General features: G+C 45.9%; 2 protein-coding genes across 5 annotated transcripts in view; one reads left to right on the forward strand and one right to left on the reverse strand.

Annotated features, from left to right (window-relative positions):
• The window catches only part of NT5C3A (5'-nucleotidase, cytosolic IIIA), a 52,103-nt gene extending 49,540 nt beyond the window's left edge, over positions 1-2,563 (forward strand). For all 4 annotated transcript variants that reach the window (XM_017864657.1, XM_017864658.1, XM_017864659.1 and 1 more), the window contains 2 exons: positions 814-1,014; positions 1,863-2,563. In XM_017864657.1, coding sequence (XP_017720146.1) covers positions 814-1,014; positions 1,863-1,964 — 303 coding nt within the window. In that variant the 3' untranslated portion in view covers positions 1,965-2,563. The remainder of the gene's footprint in view (positions 1-813; positions 1,015-1,862) is intronic.
• A 7,223-nt stretch (positions 2,564-9,786) lies between these two features.
• The window catches only part of FKBP9 (FKBP prolyl isomerase 9), a 56,112-nt gene continuing 43,904 nt past the window's right edge, over positions 9,787-21,994 (reverse strand). The window contains exons 8-10 of the mRNA XM_017864656.1: positions 16,477-16,622; positions 13,863-14,026; positions 9,787-11,525 (exon numbers count right to left, since the gene is read on the reverse strand). Of these exons, the coding sequence (XP_017720145.1) occupies positions 11,349-11,525; positions 13,863-14,026; positions 16,477-16,622 (487 nt within the window). The 3' untranslated portion in view covers positions 9,787-11,348. The remainder of the gene's footprint in view (positions 11,526-13,862; positions 14,027-16,476; positions 16,623-21,994) is intronic.

Below are 21,994 nucleotides of genomic sequence, written 5' to 3' on the forward strand. Positions count from 1 at the left end.
TTTTGAGATGGAGTCTTACTCTGTAGCCCAGGCTAGAGTGCAGTGGCGTGATCTCAGCTCACTGCAACCTCCACCTCCGGGGTTCAAGCAGTTCTCCCTACCTGAGCCTCCCGAGTAGCTGGGATTACAGGTGTGTGCCACCACGCTGAGCTAATTTTTGTTTTCTTAATAGAGATGGGGTTTCACCATGTTGGTCAGGATGGTCTCGATCTCTTGACTTCATGATCTGCCCACCTCGGTCTCCCGAAGTGCTGGAATTACAGGCGTGAGCCACTGTGCCCAGCCTTCTTTTTTTTTTTTTTTTTTTTCCAGACAGAGTCTCACTCTGTCACCCAGGCTGGAGTGCAGTGGTGCCATCTTGGCTCACTGCAACCTCTGCCTCCCAGGTTCAGGCGATTCTCCTTCCTCAGCCTCCCGAGTATCTGGGACTACAGGTGTGTGCCACCACACCTGGCTAATTTTTATATTTTAGTGAGGCGGGGTTTCACCGTATTGGCAAGTATGGTCTCGAACTCCTGACCTCAAGTGATCTGTCCTCCTTGGCCTCCCAAAGTGCTGGGATCACAGGCATGAGCCACTGCGCCCAGTCTTTGTTTTACCATTTAAAATAGTCTCTAAAAAATCATTTACTTCTCCAAGCCCTTCTTAGCTATGGTGAATGTGATGGACTTAAGTGCTTTGAGATCTTTATCAAAGATGCATTTACAAATATGATGAAATAATAGTGACATCAATTAAGAGCTCCAAAATATGAAAATCCAACAAATAGAATTTTTAAAGCCTGTTATTTCAAAAGATTTATATTTTTCATAGGGGGTGCTCAAAGGATTTAAAGGAGAACTAATTCATGTATTTAACAAACATGATGGTGCCTTGAGGAATACAGAATATTTCAATCAACTCAAAGACAATAGTAACATAATTCTTCTGGGAGATTCCCAAGGAGACTTAAGAATGGCAGATGGAGTAGCCAATGTTGAGCACATTCTGAAAATTGGATATCTAAATGATAGAGTAAGTATACAAATCTGTAATTTAATTTTCTTCCAAGAAAAAATTAGGATGAAACTTGGTAGGCAATTGTTGCCATAGTCACCTGAGAAAGTAGTTATTTTAGAGACTTTTTTTTTTTTTTTTTTGAGACAAGCCTCTGTTACCGAGGCTAGAGTGTAGTGATGCAATCACATCTCACTACAGCCTCAACCTTCCCGGCTCAAGCATTCCTCCCACCTCAGCCCCTCAAGTAGCTGGAACTACAGGCACACACCACTACACCTGGCTGATTTTTTAAATTTTTTGTAGAGATGAGGTCTCCCTGTGTTGCCCAAGCTGGTCTCAAACTCCTGGGCTCAAGTGATCCACCAGGCCTCTCAAAGTGTTGGAATAACAGGCGTGAGCCACTATGCCCAGCCAAAACATAGTTTTGAGCATTCCTTTTGATTGTTCTGTATACTGGTGATGTTTAAAGGAGTTGAGATGCATGCTATAGGTACTGAGAAAAGGGAGGATGTATATTCTGTAGGAGGCCTCTGTGTCTTCTACCCACTAGATGCTGGATAGCAGTCCCCTGCCATGAGACTCAAAAATGTCCCTAGACATTATTAAATGTTCCCTGGACAAAATCACCCCATTTGAAAACCACTGGACTGGAGAGAGAGCATTTTGGGGAGAAAAGCTACCATGTGGAAACATGTCTGTCAGTGGGTCTTAAGAGTTTGAAATATTTTTTCATTTCAAAGATGTTTTGAAAGTGAATTTAATTTTTTGCATTTTGCCCAAGAGGTCTAACAATGAGATTCTTACTGAAATTACTTGCTTCTTCGCCCTGCATGTTAATTTTCTTTTGTTCTTCTCTTGATTAGGTGGATGAGCTTTTAGAAAAGTACATGAACTCTTATGATATTGTTTTAGTACAAGATGAATCATTAGAAGTAGCCAACTCTATTTTACAGAAGATTCTATAAACAAGCATTCTCCAAGAAGACCTCTCTCCTGTGGGTGCAATTGAACTGTTCATCTGTTCATCTTGCTGAGAGACTTATTTATAATATATCCTTACTCTTGAAGTGTTCCCTTTGTATAACTGAAGTATTTTCAGACATGGTGAATGCATCAACTGGAAGCTCCTTTTTCTCCACCTCTCTCAACACACTCCTCACCTTATCTTTTAACACATTAAAAAAAAAAATCTTAAAGCCAAAATTAGAAAAGTAACTCCCTCCTTTTCCAAAGTGAATTTTGTAGTTTAATGTTATCATGCAGTTTTGAGGAGTCTTTTACACTGGGAAAGTTTGTAGAAATTTTAAAATAAGTTTTATGAAATGGTGAAATAATATGCATGATTTTAAGTATTGCCATTTTTGTAATTTGGGTTATTATGCTGATGGTATCACCATCTCTTGAAATTGTGTTAGGTTTGGTTATTTTGGGGAAAAAATATCTACCGAAAAAGAGTAGCACTTACTGTTGGAAAAAACTGGTGGTGTTTACAACGTTGCTAATCATTACAAAACATTCTGTATTGAAGCACTGATAATAAATATGAAATGAAAAGCCTTTTTAATTCTATAGTCAAAACTGTCTTTATTGAGTCATCAAATACTTATTGAGCACCTACCATGGTATCCTGTTTTTTTGTTTCTTTCTCTCTGTCTGCCTGTCTTTTGAGATATATGAATTCTAAAATCCTTGTCATAGTGGCTATTTAGATTGAATTATTTTCAAAAATTATTAAGTCTAAAGATATTTGCAGGGAAAATTTTATCTGCCCTTCAGAAAATACTGAGACCTCTGAAAATTATTTTCTCCCATTGAAAACATCAGTAAAAGGTACAAGTCTGCAAGTTTCAGAAAGAACCCGAGGCAGGAAGCAGCGGACCTGGGTCTCATGGTGACTGAATCTGAGCAGCACTGCAACATTAGGAACCAGCATCTCTCTCTACAGTCCAGCTACCCACTCCACATCTCTGGCTCTGCCTCATCATTCATCTTCAGGATTTAGACCTGCCATTGTGATAAATTTGACTGTGACTCTTACCCTTAATTCCACATCCTATGGACACCTAAATTGGTTTGCTTATAGCACCTAAGGTATGATACACACAAAGCATGATCTGATTCGTTCTGGCCATTCAGTGTGAGCAGCGTTCTCTAGTTCAGTCAGGTGTGGCTGGAAGACAAGGTCACATGTTAGAAAACCTTTTTGTCCTCAGAATGCCCATCCTTATCCTCCACCACCACTCCTCCTTTTCATCATCATAAACAATGAAGCAGGCCAGGAGCAGAAGCTCACACCTGTAATCCCAGCACTTTGGGATGCCAAGGCAAGTGGATCGCTTGAGCCTAGGAGTTTGAGACCAGCCTGGGTAACGTAGGGAGACCCCCGTCTCTGCAAAAAATTAGCCAGGCATGGTGGTGCGCCTGTAGTCCCTGAGGCGGGATGATCACCTGAGCCTGGGGAGGTTGAGGCTGCAGTGAGCTGTGATCGTGCCACTGCACTCCAGGCTGGTAAACAGAGCAAGAACCTCAAAGCAGCATAAAAATAATGAGGCCAGGTGCAGTGGCTCACATCTGTAATCCCAGCATTTTGGGAGGCCGAGGCGGGCAGATGACTTGAGCTTAGGAGTTCAAGACCAGCCTAGGCAACATGGCAGGACTCAGTCTCTACTAAAAATACAAAAAAACTAGCCAGGCATAGTGGTGCGCACCTGTGGTTCCAGCTACTCAGGAGGCTAAGGTAGGAGGATTGCTGGAGCCCGGGGGGCCAATGCTTGCAGTGAGCTGAGATCATGCCCCTGTACTCCAGCCTGGGCAACAGAGCAAGACCTGGTCTTAATAAATAAGTAAACAATGAAACAAAAATGCAATGGCAACAGGCAGACTAGACCCTGCCTAAGTATTTCTGAAATCAAACTGAAAAATAACTTCCTGCATTAAAGCAGATAGCATGGCACGGGAGGATCAGAATTACCTGCAGGACTTTTGCACATAGGAAAAACAGTTGGGAATCTGATTCAACGATAACTCTTTACCCCTGTATTGCAATCAGAGCTTATATTGGCTATTTCCAAAAGGTGTTCATAATATGCTTCCATGAAAAAGTATATTGCATGCTGTAAATCTAAAGAACACTGAAGTCATGACCTACATTCTGGTCATGGCTCAGCCCCTTACTAAGACTCCAGGTTCGGTCACCTCCCTATATAATGAATGCCATAAGAACATGCACTCTCTAAGGCCCCTTCTAGCCAATTCCATAAATTGAGTCTCATGCTTCTCCCATTATGTTTATTAACCTATCACATCTCACTGCCACCTGATGCTACTGAAATTTAAAATATTTGTATTTGAGTTCAGTTTTCAGACCAGTTTAGCCATTAGGAGTGTGACCAGGACAGATTATTAAGCCTGTGTCCCAGTTTGCTCATCTGTTAAGTGAAGATGGTGATACAGCTTCTAGATTCATAAGGAGTAGATATGCTCATCTTTTATGTATACGTTTGAAATTTATGTATGCATTTAAAACAGCACAGGTATTCAATATTGTTAGGTAGAATCCGTCCACAAATGTATAAGCTGTTGTATCCCTCAGTACAGTGTTTGGCTGAATCAATGAAATGGAATAATCTTTTGCAGCCCCGGCAAATATTGGTAGTGTATGGTGACTACCACATTCTCTAACGAGCCTAGCATCAGCCAATGGTTTCATTCAACTTTAAATTTTACTTTATGAAATAAAGCCATTTTGAGGGCTAGAGCTAACAATTTTGACAAAACTGGAAAAAATGAAAACAACCATCATCAGTCATACTAGCTCGTTCCGGAGTGATTTCACAAGAAATCTACTTTCCATGGTCTATTTAATAGTCACCCAAATTTTGGTAGATGACCGAAAGTCTGTTTAACTGGCCTTCAGGTTCAGTTTTCTCTTTAATATACCCTAGGGAAAATCAGCAAGGAAAAGATCAATGTAATCTTGAATGACTAATCCTGAAACTTCTCCAGAGTTACCCAGAGAGTCAACAGTCATGCTGCTCTTTGTACTTAGTCTGGTGTTTCAGTACCAGTTTAACAGATAAAAAGTGATCAAGGTGCAAGGGACACAGCTTTGAAGTAGTCAGACCTGGATCTGAATCTGTGATTCTGTCATCTGGAATAAGTTTCTAACTTCTCCAAGCCTTAGTTTTTTCATCTGTAAAGGGGAGTATTAACTAGAGATGAGGATTAAATGAAAAGTCACTTACTCAAGTCTCTTTATTGTGCTGAGTTCTAGGGAAACAATAGTTAACAAATCAGGACTGGCGGTGGCTCATGCCTGTAAAATCCCAGCACTTTGGGAGGCTGAGGCAGACGGATCACCTGAGGTTGGGAGTTCGAGACCAGCCTGACCAACATGGAGAAACCTCATCTCTACTAAAAATATTAAAATTAGCTGGGCATGGTGGTGCACACCTGTAATCCCAGCTACTCGGGAGGCTGAGGCAGGATAATCACTTGCACCCGGGAGGTGGAGGTTGCAGTGAGCTGAGATTGTGCCTTTGCACTCCAGCCTGGGCAACAAGAGCTGCCTCCATCCCCTCTGCCCCCCCAAAAAACAATCAGACATGCTTCCTGCCCTCATGTAGCTTCCATTCCTAGTAGATCAAACAGGAGGAAAGAGTGGCAATTATGAATATGGTAAATAGCTATGAAGAAAACACAAATGACAGACCTATTTTATTTATTATTATTATTATATACATATTTTTTGAGATGGAGTCTCTGTCACCCAGGCTGGAGTGCAGTGGCGTGGATCTCAGCTCACTGCAAGCTTCATGCCATTCTCCTGCCTCAGCCTCCCGAGTAGCTGGGACTACAGGTGCCTGTCACCACACCACAAAAAAATACAAAATTTTTTGTATTTTTAGTAGAGACGGGATTTCACCATGTTAGCCAGGATGGTCTCGATCTCCTGACCTCATGATCTGCCCACCTCAGCCTCCCAAAGTGCTGGGATTACAGGCGTGAGCCATCACGCCCAGCCAACAGAGACCTATCTTAGATATAGTGGTCAGAGGAAGCTCTTCTCAGGTGATACTTAGGCCAAAGTCTGAAGGATAAGGAGCTAGTCATGTGAGGAGTTGAGGGAGAAGCATTCCCAGGAGAGGGAACAGGGTGTGTGAAGGTCCTAAGTGAGAAAGTTTTAGGGCATTTGAAGAACTGAGAGCTGGTTTAACAGTATTATGAACAAAGGGAAGAATGGCATCAGGTGTTGAACGGGAAGTAGGTGGGTGCCAGATCATGGAGGGTTTTATAAATCATAAGAACTCTGGTTTTTCTCTCCTTGCAAAGAAGAGGCAGGATCACTGATGCCATGTGGGGAAGGGACTAGTGAGGGCAGATAAACCCAAGCACACCAGTTGGGGGGCTATTACAGCTGTTCCAGTTAGAAATAATGGTCGGTTTCGGGGGCTGGGGCTGTGGAACTGGAGAGAAGTGGGTCATTTCCAGGAGTAGCTCAGAGACAGAATTGACAAAACTTGCTATTGGCTTAAACACATAAAATGAGAGAGCAGGGGGTCTCTGATGTCTGCTTTGGACACATAGGCGCCAGGGAAGATGGAGAGGAATAGGCTTGGTAGTGTTGGGAAGGAAGTGGGAACAGACATGCTATTTTGGACATACAAAATTTGACATGTGAGACATACAAGAGAAGATACCAAATAGACAGACTAGAGTTCAAAGGAGAAATCTGAGCAGGAACTATAAATGTGGGTGTTGTCTGCATTTAAATGAGATTTAAAAATGGCCAGTGTCAGCTGGAAGAAATTGCCTGACCAATCAAAATTCCAACATTAAGCGTGGAAACCACACACAAACTATTAATAAGCAGAAATGTTTTATATCTGCATCTAGCAACAAATAATCGGAAACAATATTATTTTGTTTTTTGAGACGCAGGGTCTCCCTCTGCCCAGGCTGGAGTGCAGTGGCACTATCAGGGCTTACTGCAGCCTTGAGCTCCCAGCCTCAAGTGATCCACCTCAGCCTCCCGAGTAGACTGCAGGTGTGCACCACCATGCCTGGCTACTTTTTGAAATTTCTGTTAGAGATAAGCTCTCTCTGTGCTGCCCAGGATTGTCTCAAACTCCTGGGCTCAAGCGATCCTCCCACCTTGGCCTCCCAAAGTGGTGGGATGACAGGTGTGAGTCACTGCACCCGGCCCAGTATTCTTATTAAGTAAAAACTCCAGATCCCTGAGAGAGTGAAGGGGAAAAGGCTTCAAAAAAAGCAACTTTGTCCCTGGAAACCTGAGATAGTAAAGTAACAGATGGGGGCAGGGACCAGTGTTTATGTATAGTCTTGCAGTTAAACCTATTTCCCTGCCAAAATGAATTTTTTTCCTATATTTTAAGTATTTCCTATCTTTTAAGTATTTTCCTATCTATTAAGTATTTGGAAAGTCATAAATAATCAGAGATCAAAACTCACTGGTTTTAACAAAATGGTGCCTACTGCTTATATTTGCAGGCGGCCTAGTTGTGTCAAACATATTCAGATGTCATGTTCATATTCTAGACTCTCATCCCACAGTAGGTATCAATGACCCAGTTCAAATCTGTGTAGATCCTGAGTTAGGTGGTCACAATATAGTACCTATCAATAAATGCTCCTGTCAGAAGGTCCAGAGGCTGGCCAGGCGCAGTGACTCACCTGTAATCCCAACACTTTGGGAGACAGAGGTGGGAGGATCACTTGAGGCCAAGAGTTCAAGAGACCACCCTGGGCAACATAGTGAGATCCCATCTCGGCAAAAAAATTTAAAATAGCTGGGCGTGGTGGCACCTGTCTGTGGTCCCAGCTACTCAGGAGGCTGAGATGGGAGGATTGCTTGAGCCCAGGAGGTCAAGGCTGCAGTGAACTGTGACTGCACAATTGTACTCCAGCCTGGGTGACAAACCTTGTCTCAAAAAAAGAAAAAAAAAAGTGCTGTATCAGGTGAGAAGTGATTTAGAAAACAAAAACAAAAATTGCTGTGTGGCATCTCTACCCTGTACTTGGCCCCTTATTTAGTATTTACAGCCTTGTTGGCAGAACTATAGCCCATAACCATAATGTAAATAGAAGCAAGTGTTGCAGCCATAGCACAAAGTGGGGCCAGCTAAGCAGCTTCCCCTTGCAGACAGATGAACGCGCCTCATCACTGAATGCCCTCCTTGGCAACAGGAAGAATGGAAGTGCCTAGGCAGAACTCAACAGGCCAAAGCTGCTCTCTTATTCCTGAAGTTCTAAGGTCCATGTTCTTTTTTTCTTTAGAGTCTGGGTTTCGCTCTGTTACACAGACTGGAGGGCAGCAGTGCAATCACAATTCACTGCAGCCTTACTTTCCCGGGCTCAAGCAATCCTCCCTCCTCGGCCTCCCAAGTAGCTGGGACCACAGGCATGTGCCACCTTGCGCAGCTAATTTTTAAAATTTTTTTAGAGATGGGGTCTTGCTATATTACCCAGGCTGGTCTCGAATTCCTGGCCTCCCAAAATACTGGGATTACAGGCATGAACCACTGCCCCTGGCCAAGAAACTTATTTCTGATTCAGCCCATCTGTCTCCACCATCACAGAAAACAGCCAGTGAAGAAATTCAAGCAGGTAAATAAAAATCTGGGGTGGAGAATAAGCACAAGGTTTTTCTCTTCATAAGGCAGGTAAGGCTAATGAGGTCAAATGCATTCCAAAGCCCAGTTCAAGTTAGCAAGAAGCAAAAAAAAAATTTTTTTTTCTTTTTTTTTGAGATATAGTCTTGCTCTGTCGCCCAGGCTGCAGTGCAGTGGCACCATATCGGCTTACTGCAGCCTCCGCCTCCCGGGTTCAAGCAATTTTCCTGCCTCAGCCTCCTGAGCAGCTGTGATTACAGGCGCCCACCACCACGCCTGGCTAATTTTTTTTTTTTTTTTTTTTTTTTTTTTTTTTGGTTATCTTTAGTACAGACAAGTTTTCACCATGTTGGCCAGGCTAGTCTTGAACTCCTGAACCTCAAATGATCCACCGACTTCAGCCTCTCAAAGTGCTAGGATTACAGGCATGAGCCACTGCACATGGCCAACATTTGCTTTTTAACAGCAATTGTATGTCTATATAATACATATATTTTATGTATATTGAATAATTGCTTTTAAATATGATTGTACTACACACACACAGAGTTTCTCACATACCAGTTATTCTCCATTTGCTCCCACCCACCCCATCCCTACCTCAGATTCATTCTCCACCTTTCTCTGCACCCAAGAGGCTGACATCTGAGAACTCGTCTCTGAGCTCCTCTTACCCTCTGGCTTCCAACATGGTTCCACTAATGGGAGCCAGTGGCAGGCATCAGAGAATGGGGGCACAGAAGGGATGGGGCATTTGTCCCTCGCTCTGCTGCAGTGTCAGCTGCACTGCTAGTGGTGGCTGCATCCCTCTGTGACGCCTCTAGGCAGCCCTTCCTGTGCTGCTCCCACTGCCTCCTCTTGAGCCCTCAGGCCCTGGTGGGCTGAGCAGCCTCCTGCGGTGGCCAACACTGCTGTCACCCGCACTCAACATCCTCAGTTTCCCCAGCCCTGCCCACACTCTAAACAGTCCTTTTCTTAGCTTCTCTTCAGGAGTCTCGGAGGAGGGCCAGGACCCTGACTGACACTCCCTAGAAGTAGAATGCGCTCCCTCAGTAATTGCAGCGAAGTCCTGCTGTTTTCATCAAGGGGATTCTGACTGCATGGGGCATTCTCGCAGGTCTTCAGCCTTCCAATAAAACATCAGAAAAGCAGGTAATATAATTCAACATTTGATATCAGAAAAGATCAGCTTTCCAACATTTATTCCATTGAATGAGTGCACAGCATTTTCATGAACTACCTCAGGGCTACATCAGTACAAAATAGTTTAAATTAGTAAAATAAAGTAGTTTCAAAGGGAAATCACGACTTCAGGATAAGTGCCACCACCATTTGGGAACAGAGGATAGAAGGTAGCCATGTGGTTATTCCATGTTTCAGGAATCAGGCCGGCAGGTAGACCGTCATTGCTGTCTTACAGCAGCTGGCCTCTGCCTTCAGGGTACCACCCTCTCCAGGACACAAATGGGCAGCAGAAAAATGTCACCTTGTTGATGCTCAGCAGCTCATCTATTGGGACGAAACTTCCATCTCGGCCAAGGGAAATACTCTGTTGAGTGACCAGCGGGGCCCCGCCCCCAGCCCTATTTATCTTATCAATATGGTTCAGGGAGGATAAAAAAGTGTTCTATGAGATAGAAAGGTGGGAATAAGAAAAAGCTAAGTGGCTGGGCGCGGTGGTTCACACCTGTAATCCCAACACTTTGAGAGGCCAAGGTGGGTGGATCACGAGGTCAAGAGATTGAGACCATCCTGGCCAAATGGTGAAACTCCATCTCTACTAAAAATACAAAAATTAGCCGGGTGTGGTGGTGCACACCTGTAGTCCCAGCTACTCAGGAGGCTGAGACAGGAGAATCACTTGAATATGGGAGGCGGAGGCTGCAGTGAGCCAAGATGGTTCTGCAGTGAGCCAAGACGGCGCCACTGCACTCCAGCCTGGCAAAAAAGCGAGACTCTGTCTCCAAAAAAAAAAAAAAAGAAAGAAAGAAAAAGCTAAGCAGATGACCTTATGTGGCAAACGCGGAATCAAATTCTCTATTTGTGGTCCGAGATGCCTTTTCCTGGCCCAGTTTTCTGTCCAAAAGGCTCTTTTAACCTCCAAGTTATACACTATTAACGGGAGGCCCACAGTGGGGTGGGGTGTGATGAGCTGGAAAAGCATGATGTGCGTGTGCGTGTGCCGGGGTGGGCCATGATCAGAGTTTGCACAGGCTGTTGGGAAGAGCCATGGCTGTCTGCTGGGAACCCTGCTGGGGCAAGCAAGCCCTTTGACTCTCCTGCCCATCTCAAGAATATTTCTAAAATGTCTTAACCAGCAAGTTAAAAAAAATTTAACCCTCTTTATATAGATACCCTGGACACCTTTTCTTATGGTTCCTCCAAGATGGTAACTTCCATCTGACACTATATTCCTTTAATAACAAAATTTCCCAGAAGGCTCACAAATCATGGTTGGCAGTGCAGCCTTTTCAATACTGGACACATCCCGTGCCAAGGCCCTCTGCACAGATTTTGTTTACTATCACTGGCGATCAGCCTAAACTTCTTACCCCATATATCAACCCACCCCGATGTGTATACCAGGTACTATGTGACCCACCTACCACTGGCTAATGATGCACCTTCTGAAAGACCCTTGCACCCTCACTGCACGCTCTGCCATGACAGGTGGCTTGGTGTCACATACTCCCTGGCACCATCTGGTTCGTGCCAGGTTTAGAGTTCATCGTGCTTGGCTTCCTGGTCTTTGAGTTTAAATTCCTCGGCCGTGACCTTCCCATCTCCATTCCGGTCCTGGTTGGTGAACATATTCTTCACAACCAGCTCAGCATCAAAGCCAGGAGCGAGTTTCCCTTTGCCAGATGCCACCTGGGCGTGAATGTACTCTGAGAACTGGAAAAGAAGGGGACAGGAAAGACCATGAGTTCAGCCACCGTGAACGCCAGGTCTGGGGCCAGAAACAGAGCAGTCTGGGGGTGACAGGGCTGGAACTTGAGTCTGAGCTACCAACACAGACAAGATCTTTTTGGCAGCTACATGACCTGTGTTTCATTGTTTTTTCTCTAAATGCAGGTGAAAAACCCTTGTACTAAATAACTCCAAGAGCCCATATTATTCAGGCAGCCAATACCCAGCAGCCGTCAGAGCTATCCCTTCTCCCCACTTAGTTCCCTACCAAAGGCTGACCCCCACAACCACCCAACACTGTAAGAACATTCTTGGATGCATGCATTCATTCATATGATCAAAACATATGGTCTCCTATGTGCTGAGCACTGTTCTAGATCTTGAAATATATCAATATACAAACAAACAAACACCCTGTGCCTGTAATGCTTGCATTCTAGTGGAAAGACAGACAATTAGACATGAACATAAAAACAGGTAAATTACATATTAAGTTACAAAGTGAAATGCTCCAGAAAAAAATCAAAAAGCGGAGCTCAGTAAGGATGGGAGAAAGGGATGAAATGTTCAATTCAGTGGTCAGGATAAAACTTTAAGGAGAAGGGAAGATTTGTGCAAAGGCTTGAAAGATGAGAAGGAAAGGGCCGAACAAGTTATCTGGGGCAGATGTCTCCAGAGCAGAGAGGGCAGCTGGTGCCAGGGCTCAAGGTGGACGCATGCCTGGCTGGTCACAGACAGCAACGGGGGCGGGTGTGGCCAGGTGAAGTGGGCAGAGGTAGACAGCCAGTGAAGAGGTTACAGCGAGCAGGAAGTGCGGGGTCTTCACAGGCCACTGTGAGGCCCTGGAGACAGGGGCCTCGGCAGGTCTGACCCAGCTTCTGTGTGAGAACGGCCACTGTGAATGCAGGAAGAGCTTCATGAACACCACTGCTGTGATGTGACCCGGGAAAGAGATGACAGACCCCCAGCTAAGATGCTACAGGGTGGAGGTGGTGAGAAGTGTCAGGTTCTGCATGTGCTCTCAAGGTAGAGCTGGAATGATTTCCTGAGGATTATGATGGCCTCCGAGAGAAAGAGAGGAGTCAGAGGTTACCAAGTGCTCTCGCCCGAGCCACTGGAGGCCAGTGATGCCACTGACTGCGATGGGAAAGGCTTTGGGTAAAGCAGGCTCCAGGGGCAGGGTGTGCGGGTGGATAGCAGGGGTTCCGTAAATGAGGACATCAAGCAGGCAGCTGAACACATGAGTGTGAAGTGCAGAGAGAAGCCTGGACTGGAGCTACGAATCCAGACACCATCAGGATATGGACCCGATAAGACCACCAAGCGAGTGACTTAAAGATGGAGAAAAGAACAAACTTAGGCCGGGGTACTCCAACATGAAGAGATCGGGGACAAGAGGCCTGAGAGGGACGTACCAGGGAGGTAGAAGGAACACCATGAAGTGTGGTGTCCTGGAAGCCAGAGAAAGACGCATCCTGTAGCTGTGTTGAAGTAAGAGGAGCGTGAGAGCTGACCACTAGATTGTGCAATACGGAAGACACTGGCCACCCTGGCAAAGTCGGGCTCAGAGGCGTGCAGGGACAAATGTCAGAAAGGAGTGGGTTTAAGAGAGAATAGGAGGCAAGGAATTAGAGGCAAGAAGGACACACAATTCTTTTGAAGTTTTTGCTGTAAGGGAAGGAAAGTAATGAGAGAAATAGAAAGACACATCCAGGGAAGGGAAAATAACAGCACATTTGTATGCAAATGACAATGATCCAGAAGTGCTGAAGATGTGGAGAGAGAGAGGAAAAGGCTGGAGGACATGCTTCAATAGCAGATGTGGAAGAGGCAGGGAGCTGGAATTCCCCAGGGGTGGAACAGAACAGACGGTTCTATCACCCAGCTTCTCAAAGAGGTGTGTGGTCCTGGCTCAAACCACTGAGTAGCTGTGTGACCTTGGACAAGTCATTTATCTTCCCTGTGCACAGTTTCTTCTAAAATACAGCTGTTTTGAGGGCCGAACCAGAGAATACACTGAAGACACTCAGCACACACAGGCAGGCAGTGAGCACCCAGTAACAAGAACTAAATACAGACTGTGTGCCCTGGAATCAAGCCCTGCACCTCTCAGGGACTTGGTTTCTTCAGAGAGGAATGGTGAGCTTCCATAGAGAGGGCGTGTGTAAAAGTGCTTGGCACATGAGTGTGCTGGCCATCTCACAAGCCCTCCAGCCCACTGGCCTCACCCTGAGAAGGCCTCACCTTCAGGACCAGCCCCGTGGCCTCACCAGGCTCCCTGAGCTCTTTGGTCTCACCTACCTACAAAGGCCAGTTAGTTACCTCTTCCAGGAGGACTTCTCCGTTGCCATCCTTGTCAATTTCTTCAAAGAGGTTGGGTGACACCTCACCATTCCATATGAACATGTACCCCTCGGGTAGGCCGGCCACCAGCTCCAGCAGCTCAATGTCAAACACCAATACAGCACTGCCGGGCACTTCTCCATCTGTCCAGGTGAGAGGAGCGGGAGGCAGTGTCAGCCGGCAGGCAGCAGTCAAGCCCATCAACCAGCACCCACCCGACCTCCAGCAGCCTCACTCAGGGTGGGACTTCTGACCAAAGCAAGAAAGCAGAGCAGAGGCTAGTCACTTCCTCACTGTAGGCAGCGGCCAGTTAATGAGTCATGAAATCAGTTTAAAGGGTGGTGACCAGCATTTTGTTATTTTTTAAATTAAGGAATAGAGTAGAGGCCAGGCATGATGGCTCATGCCTATAATTCCAGCACTCTGAGAGGCCAACTCGGGCAGATCACTTGAGATTAGGAGTTCAAGACCAGCCTGGCCAACATGGTGAAACCCCATCTCTACTAAAAATACAAAAATTAGCTGGGTGTGGTGGTGGGCACCTGTAGTCTCAGCTACTCAGGAAGCTGAGGCACGGGAATTGCTTGAACCAGGGAGGCAAACATTGCAGTGAGCTGAGATCGTGCCATTGCACTCCAGCCTGGGCGACCGAGTGAGACTCCAACTCAAAAAAAAAAAAAAAAAAGGAACAGAATACTTTTTACCTGTAGAAAAGATAGGTATTGTGTCATATGAAACTTGAGTTTCAATTTTATATATAAAACTAAAAGTAATGCTTACTTCAGCAACACATACTAAAATTGGAACCATACAGAGAAGAATAGCATGACCCCCGTGCAAACAGGACATGCAAATTTGTGATGTGTTGATTAAAAATAAATAAATAAATGTGTATATGTGTAAATTATATGTTATACAGAATACAGATTGGGAAATACAATGTATTTCTTACTGCGTATCTTGTTGAAAAAAGTTTGAAAGCTGCTTGTAGAGACTACAATACAATGGTAAAACTTTTAAGTAAATCTAACAGCAGAACTTTTAGAATCGGAACAATATGCCTGAAGATGATAATCCAAGATTTGACTGTAAGCACAAATTCAAGAACAGTGTATACAGTATAGGCCCAAAGAAGTTATGTAAGTATGGAATATATAAAGGTAATGTGTATTATTCCAAATTATTGTATCTTGAGTATATGTTATATATAATATGTTACATATTATAATTATTAATAATATATCACAGAAAAAGTCTTAAAGAATATACAGTTTGTTTGTTTTTTTTTCCTGAGATGGAGTCTTGCTCTGTTGCCCAGGATGGAGTACAGTGGTGCGATCTCTGCTCAGTACAAGCTCCACCTCCTGGGTTCACACCATTCTCCTGCCTCAGCCTCCCGAGTGGCTGGGATTATAGGTGCCCGTCACCATGCCTAATATTTTGTACTTTTAGGAGAGACGGGGTTTCACTGTGTTAGTCAGAATGGTCTGGATCTCCTGCCCTTGTGATCCGCCCACCTTGGCCTCCCAAAGTGCTGGGATTACAGGCATGAGCCACCGCACCCGGCCAGAATATACAACAATTTTTAAAGGGTTTCTTCTGGGATTGGTAGGAAGAACAAATGTACTTTACAATTCTTTTACAGGAAAAAAATAACAATCCACAGTGACTATAATTGTTACCAGTTAGCTCTTCCTATCTCCTCCATGTCCGGATATCAGCAGTGTGAAAACACTGAAAACGAGGGGTTCCTGGGGCCAGGCATGGTGGCTCACACCAGTAATCCCAGGGCTTTGGGAGGCCCAAGCAGGAGAATTGCTTGAACCCAGGAGTTAAGACCAGCATGGGAAAGATAGCGAGACTCTGCCTCTAAAAAATAAAAAATTAGCCAGGCGAGGTGGTGCATGCCTGTAGTCCCAGCTACTCGGGAGACTGAGGTGGGAAGATTGCTTGAGCCCAGGAGTTCAAGGCTGCAGTTAGCCGTGATGGTGCCACTGCACTCCAGCCTGGGTGATAGAGAGAGACCCTGTCTCTGAAACAAACAAACAAACAAAAGTTATTGAATCCCCACGTGGAGGACACATTGTGGCTGAAATGATGGAGTAAAACATAACCACCGTGAGGATAAGGGAAAGCCAGTATTTCCAGAACTTGCAACTAATCTCTCCCAGAAGAAACTGTCTTTGACAGCCTATAGGCTCAGAAGTGAAAAGCAACGGCCTACAGCATTCCACCTGCCCCAGGAAACAGTTCCAGAAGGACGTGCTCAGTCTGACCCCAGAGAAACCTCCCAGGCAGCTCCCCCCCAGGCAGCTTCCCCCCGGGGACACCTCCCACACATGGGTCTGAAGATCCAAGATTTATTTCACGCAAACTAGTTCTCAAGAGGGTAACGGAGCATTGACATGGCTCACTGAATTCACAGGGGTCTCTAAACAAAAATGCTAAACCATTTTTTAAAAATAGAAACCACACACTCTTTGGGTATTACATGTAAGAAGCATGCTGTGATTCTAACTATGGCACCCCAAAACGCACAAAATTCCGATAGTAAGCGGGCCCCAAACACCCTTGAATACTGTTGCTCACTCACCCACGCCAGCTTCCCCATAGCCCAGGTGGGGCGGAATGATCACGGTCCGTTTCTCGCCAACACACATCTCTCTGAGACCCATGTCCATTCCCAGCACAACTTGCCCAGATCCCAGAACGATATTGTAAGTTTTGCCTAAATTCCACCTAAAATGAAACAGAAGAGCCTCATGTTAGGTCACCAACCCGTTGGCACTGAGAGTGTTCCCATGAGAAGAACACATCACTCCCAGGATATTTCTACCAAAGATATAAAAATCCCTATCTAATCACGAGGAAACATCAGACAAACACAAATCGGGGCACATGCAGAAAAATGTCTGGCTATCATCTTCAAAACTGTCAAGGCCATGAAAATCCAGGCAAGATTGTGGAAGTTCCAGAGTGGAGAAGCATAGTGGAATGAGGTCCTTTTTTCTTGAGCCCAGGAGGTGGAGGCTGCAGTTAGCCAAGATCGCACCCCTGCACTCCAGCCTGGGTGACAGAGTGAGACTGTCTCAAAAACAGAAACAAAACAAAAAACCCTTGAGTTTTGGATTTAGCAAGACCTGAGCTGGATTCCTGGTTCTGCCACTTAATTTGACCCTGAGAAATGTAATCTCTCAGTTATTTTATCTATGAAACGGAGACAACAAATATAGCTACCTCACAGGGATGTTTTAAATCGCAAATAACATGTTATGCTTGGCACAGTGGAGAGGAAGTACAAAGGGCTCAGTAAATGTTTGGCCTTGAAGCGTAAAGTGCTTATGTCTGTAACAGTCCGAGACTGGAAAAAAAAAAAAATGACCACCAAGAGTTTAATTATCCTTGACGGCCATGGACCTCGGGAAGCCAGTTAAAAAGAAAGTTTGCGGCCGGGCGCGGTGGCTCACGCCTGTAATCCCAGCACTTTGGGAGGCCGAGACAGGCGGATCACAAGGTCAGGAGATCGAGACCATGGTGAAACCCCGTCTCTACTAAAATACAAAAAATTAGCCGGGCGCGGTGGCGGGCGCCTGTAGTCCCAGCTACTCAGGAGGCTGAGGCAGGAGAATGGCGTGAACCCGGGAGGCGGAGCTTGCAGTGAGCCGAGATCGCGCCACTGCACTCCAGCCTGGGCGACAGAGCGAGACTCCGTCTCAAAAAAAAAAAAAAAAATTGCTCTATCACTTCAGTCACTACTAAAAATAAATCTACTCCAAAATCTATGCCATTCCTATCACTTCCTAAAGGCAAACAGCGTGTATGTTCTTTACTCCAAGAAGAAAAGATCCCTGACCCCCCTTGATGCCTATGAGCAGCTGGTGACAACATGGACGGGTGCCCCTTTGGGTCACATCCTCTTCTCAGGCTTCCTGGCCTCCCCTGGGCCCAGGGCAGCTGCTTCTTTCCCTTCTCCAGCTGATTACCAGCAAACCGAGACAGGGTTTGTGTTTTCCCACCTGGGAGGAACCCGAAACAAAGCCAACTCTGGTGAGGGATGCCTTGGGGGAGGGAGCCAACTCCCACTGCCTGCCTTTCTCTGGGGCTACTCCAGTTGCAAAGTCTTATGACAGAATATTCCAGAACTCACTTAGTCATCCAGGAATGCATGTTTCTTCTTCCTCCTTGAGGCCAGTTTAAACACGCACACATAAGAAAATCCTCCAAGCAAACAATTTGTTGTCATGTGTCATCTCTGAACACACCACTCATTCTTTTTCCTCGGGTCCTGTGATTTTCTTTTTTTCTCTTTTAGGCAGTGTTTCTCTCAAACACCGTCCTCACTCCCACTGCGTGCTTCCTGGCCCCACCCACCGCAGGCCTGCAGCTTCCTGCCTGCTTCACCCTCCCCGGCTCACTCCCACTCCCCTCCTCCCCTCTAGGCAGCAGCTGCTGCCTTAGTCCTGATGAATGGGACCCAGCCCACACAGGGCTCCAGCTGGGATCAGATAGGCAGGTGCCGGCCAAGCTTTCCATTAGCCCACTATTTGAAGCTCACACCAGGAAGACACCAGCAGGGACGCCAGCCGCTACTCTTCCGCTGCAGATTTACATGTAATACAGAGGCTCTCAGAGTACAAAATGCACTTCCTGATAAGGAGCCCTGGCTCATGTGGCTCCCGAGTGCTCTGCCAGGATATTATGAGTCCTCCAAACACAAGCAGGAGGCAGGGAGACTGACTCTCCCCGCCCCGCATGAGAAGCAGATCCTGGACCCTCCTGAGAAGGAATTCCTTTGTTCACTCCCCACGCCCACTTCCCCTTTCCTCAGCCTCAGGATCAGAGGACAAAAATATGAACATCAGCAGGAGCAGTGACAGCAGCCACGGACCTTACAGACCCTTCTAACCTCATGGACCATTTTCACTCTTAGGAGCTCACTTGATTTAAAAGCACTGCAAGCCATGCCCCTTGCCTGCTGCCCTGCCTCCCGCTAGCTTCCAACCAATAACCAGTGGTTGGGATTTTTTTTTTTTTTTTTTTTTTGAGACGGAGTCTTACTCTGTCGCCCAGGCTGGAGTGCAGTGGCCGGATCTCAGCTCACTGCAAGCTCCGCCTCCCGGGTTCACGCCATTCTCCTGCCTCAGCCTCCCGGGTAGCTGGGACTACAGGCGCCCGCCACCTCGCCCGGCTAGTTTTTTCTATTTTTTAGTAGAGACGGGGTTTCACCGTGTTAGCCTGGATGGTCTCGATCTCCTGACCTCGTGATCCGCCCGTCTCGGCCTCCCAAAGTGCTGGGATTACAGGCTTGAGCCACCGCGTCTTTGCAAGGTCTGTTGTAAGCCAGGTCCCTGTAAATCTGGGCCCTGGAAGCTATGCACATATTTCACTGATTCTAAAATGCATATTTTTTCACAGTTTAACCTCTCTATAATTAGGATACATTTTATGACTGACAGTATGTCATCTGTCAGCGTTTTTACTTGGTCAGAGATACATGAAATGTTTCCATCACACTCTTTCGAGTTGATGAAATACATTAAATGCATTCGCATACAGGATCCCGTAGTCCCAGAGGGAGAACTCTCAGTATATCCATCCATAGGGTCTTTTCTTTTTCTTTCCTTTCGGAGACAGAATCTCACTCTGTCGCTCAGGCTGGAGTGCAGCGGCGTAATCTCGGCTCACTACAACCTCTGCCTCCCAGATTCAAGCGATTCTCCTGCCGCCTCTTGAGTAGCTGGGATTACAGGTATGTGCCACCATGCCCAGCTAATTTTTGTATTTTTAATACAGGGTTTCACCATGTTGGCCAGGCTGGTCAAACTCCACAGCCACAGAGTCGCCCAAAGCTAGAAGGCAGAGGGACAGGTGGAAGGAAGAGAGGACCCCGCACATCCAGAATCAATGCAGTAGCACGTACCTGCTTATGCAAAGCTTTTTTCTCCCAAAGACCAAACTTAGGAAACTAAGTCAGGCTCAGTACAAAAATGGATATATAAAAACTGCTGAAATTAGTCGGGCTTGGTGGCTCACACCTGTAATCCCAAATCTTTGGACGGCTGAGGCGAGAGAATCTCTTGAGTCCAGGAGCTTAAGGTTAAAGCAAGCCCTGATTTCGCCACTGCTCACAGAGCCCCGTCTCTAAAAAAAAATTTTTTAATGCTGAAAATGTTTCTTTCCCAAAGAAGAGAATATAATATTAACTTACAGATACATCTGAAGATTCAGGTTCACAAAGCTCCTTCTACACGCCTGATATTAGTTTATGCTGTTGGTTCCTATTTAACATATTCTCAGATTTATCTCAATCAATGAACATTTATACAATGCTGCTTTGGTTCTATGCTCTGGCCAAGGTGTAGAGCATAAAAATGTAAATAAATACATTGGGTGTCCCTAAGGTATTTACAGCAACAGAGGTAGAAACAAAACTAAAAGACAGGTAATGCATGAAGTGTTACGAGACTACAGAAGCAGAAGCAGTTGATCCTTCTAGGAATGAAGGAAAGATTTTGAGAAAAAAATGTAACATTTAAGCCAGGGCAGAAGTTGGCCAGAAAAAGGAAGAACAGCAACAACCTGCACTACTGCACATGGCAGCCCTGGAAGGTGGAAGATGGGCCCTAGCGGAAGAGACTGGTGAGGCAGAACGGAGCCGACAGAGAGCCTTATGTGCCAGACTCCGGAGTCCAGCCTTTATCTGTGCATCAATTTCTTTTTCTTTTTTTTTCTTTTTTTTTTTTTGAGATGGAGTCTTGCTCTGTCGCCAGGCTGGAGTGCAGTGACACGATCTCGGCTCACTGCAACCTCCGCCTTCCGAGGTTCAAGCAATTCTCCTGCCTCAGCCTCCTGAGTAGCTGGAATTACAGGTGCCCGCCACCATGCCCAGCTAATTTTTATATATTTAGTAGAGACGGGATTTCACTAAGTTGGCCAGGATGGTCTTGATCTCTTGACCTCATGATCCGCCCACCTCGGCCTGCCAAAGTGCTAGGATTACAGGCATGAGCCACCGCGCCCAGCCTCTGTGAGTCGATTTTTAAAGAAAGCAGTTCAGCTGGGCATGATAGCTCAAACCTGTAACTCCAGCACTTTGGGAGGCCAAGATGGGAGTATCATTTGAGGTCAGGAGTTCGAGACCACCCTCGGAAACATAGTGAGAACCACCCCCCCCATCTCTAAAAAAAGAATTTAAAAATTAACCTGGGCCAGGTGCAGTGACTCACACCTGTAATCCTACCACTTTGGGAGACTGAGGCAGGAGGATCACCTGAACCCAGGAGTTTGAGACCAGCCAGGGCAACATGGTAAAACCTCGTCTCTGCTAAAAATTAAACAAAATTAGCCAAGTATAGTGGTGCGTGCCTGTAATCCCAGCTACTTGGAAGGCTGAAGCATGAAGATCGCTTGACCCCAGGAGATAGACGTTGCAATGAGCTATGATCATGCCACTGCACTCCAGCCTGGGCAACAGAGCAAGACCCTGTCTCAAAAAATAAAAATTAGCCAGGTGTGGTGGCACATGCCTGTGGTCTCATCTACTTGGGAGGCTGAAGTGAGAGGACTGCTTGAGTCCAGGAGGTCGAGGCTGCAGTGAGCTATGGTCACTTCCCTCATTCCACCCTGGGTGACAGAGTGAGACCCTGCAAGAAAGAAAAGAAACAGAAAAGAGAAGAGAAGAAAAGAGGAGAGGAGAGGAGAGAGGAGGCTGGGCACAGTGGCTCACACCTGTAATCCCAGCAATTTGGGAGGCCGAGGTGGGCGGATCACCTGAGGTCAGGAGTTCAAGACCAGCCTGGCCAACATGGTAAAACCCCATCTCTACTAAAAATATAAAAAATTAGCTGGGTGTGATGGTGCGCACCTGTAGTCCCAGCTACTCGGCAGGCTGAGGCATGAGAATTGTTTGAACCCAGGAGGCGGAGGTTGCAGTGAGTCGAGATCACGCCACTGTATTCTAGCTTGGGTGACAGAGTGGGACACCATCCCCCCACCCAAAAAAAAAAAAGAAAAGAAAAGGAAAGAAAGAAAGAGAGAAAGAGAGAAAGGGAGGGAGGGAGGGAGGGAGGGAGGAAGGAAGGAAGGAAGGAAGGAAGGAAGGAAGGAAGGAA

Source organism: Rhinopithecus bieti, unplaced genomic scaffold (assembly GCF_001698545.2).
Source record: "Rhinopithecus bieti isolate Rb0 unplaced genomic scaffold, ASM169854v2 scaffold_79104, whole genome shotgun sequence".
Lineage (NCBI taxonomy): Eukaryota > Metazoa > Chordata > Mammalia > Primates > Cercopithecidae > Rhinopithecus > Rhinopithecus bieti.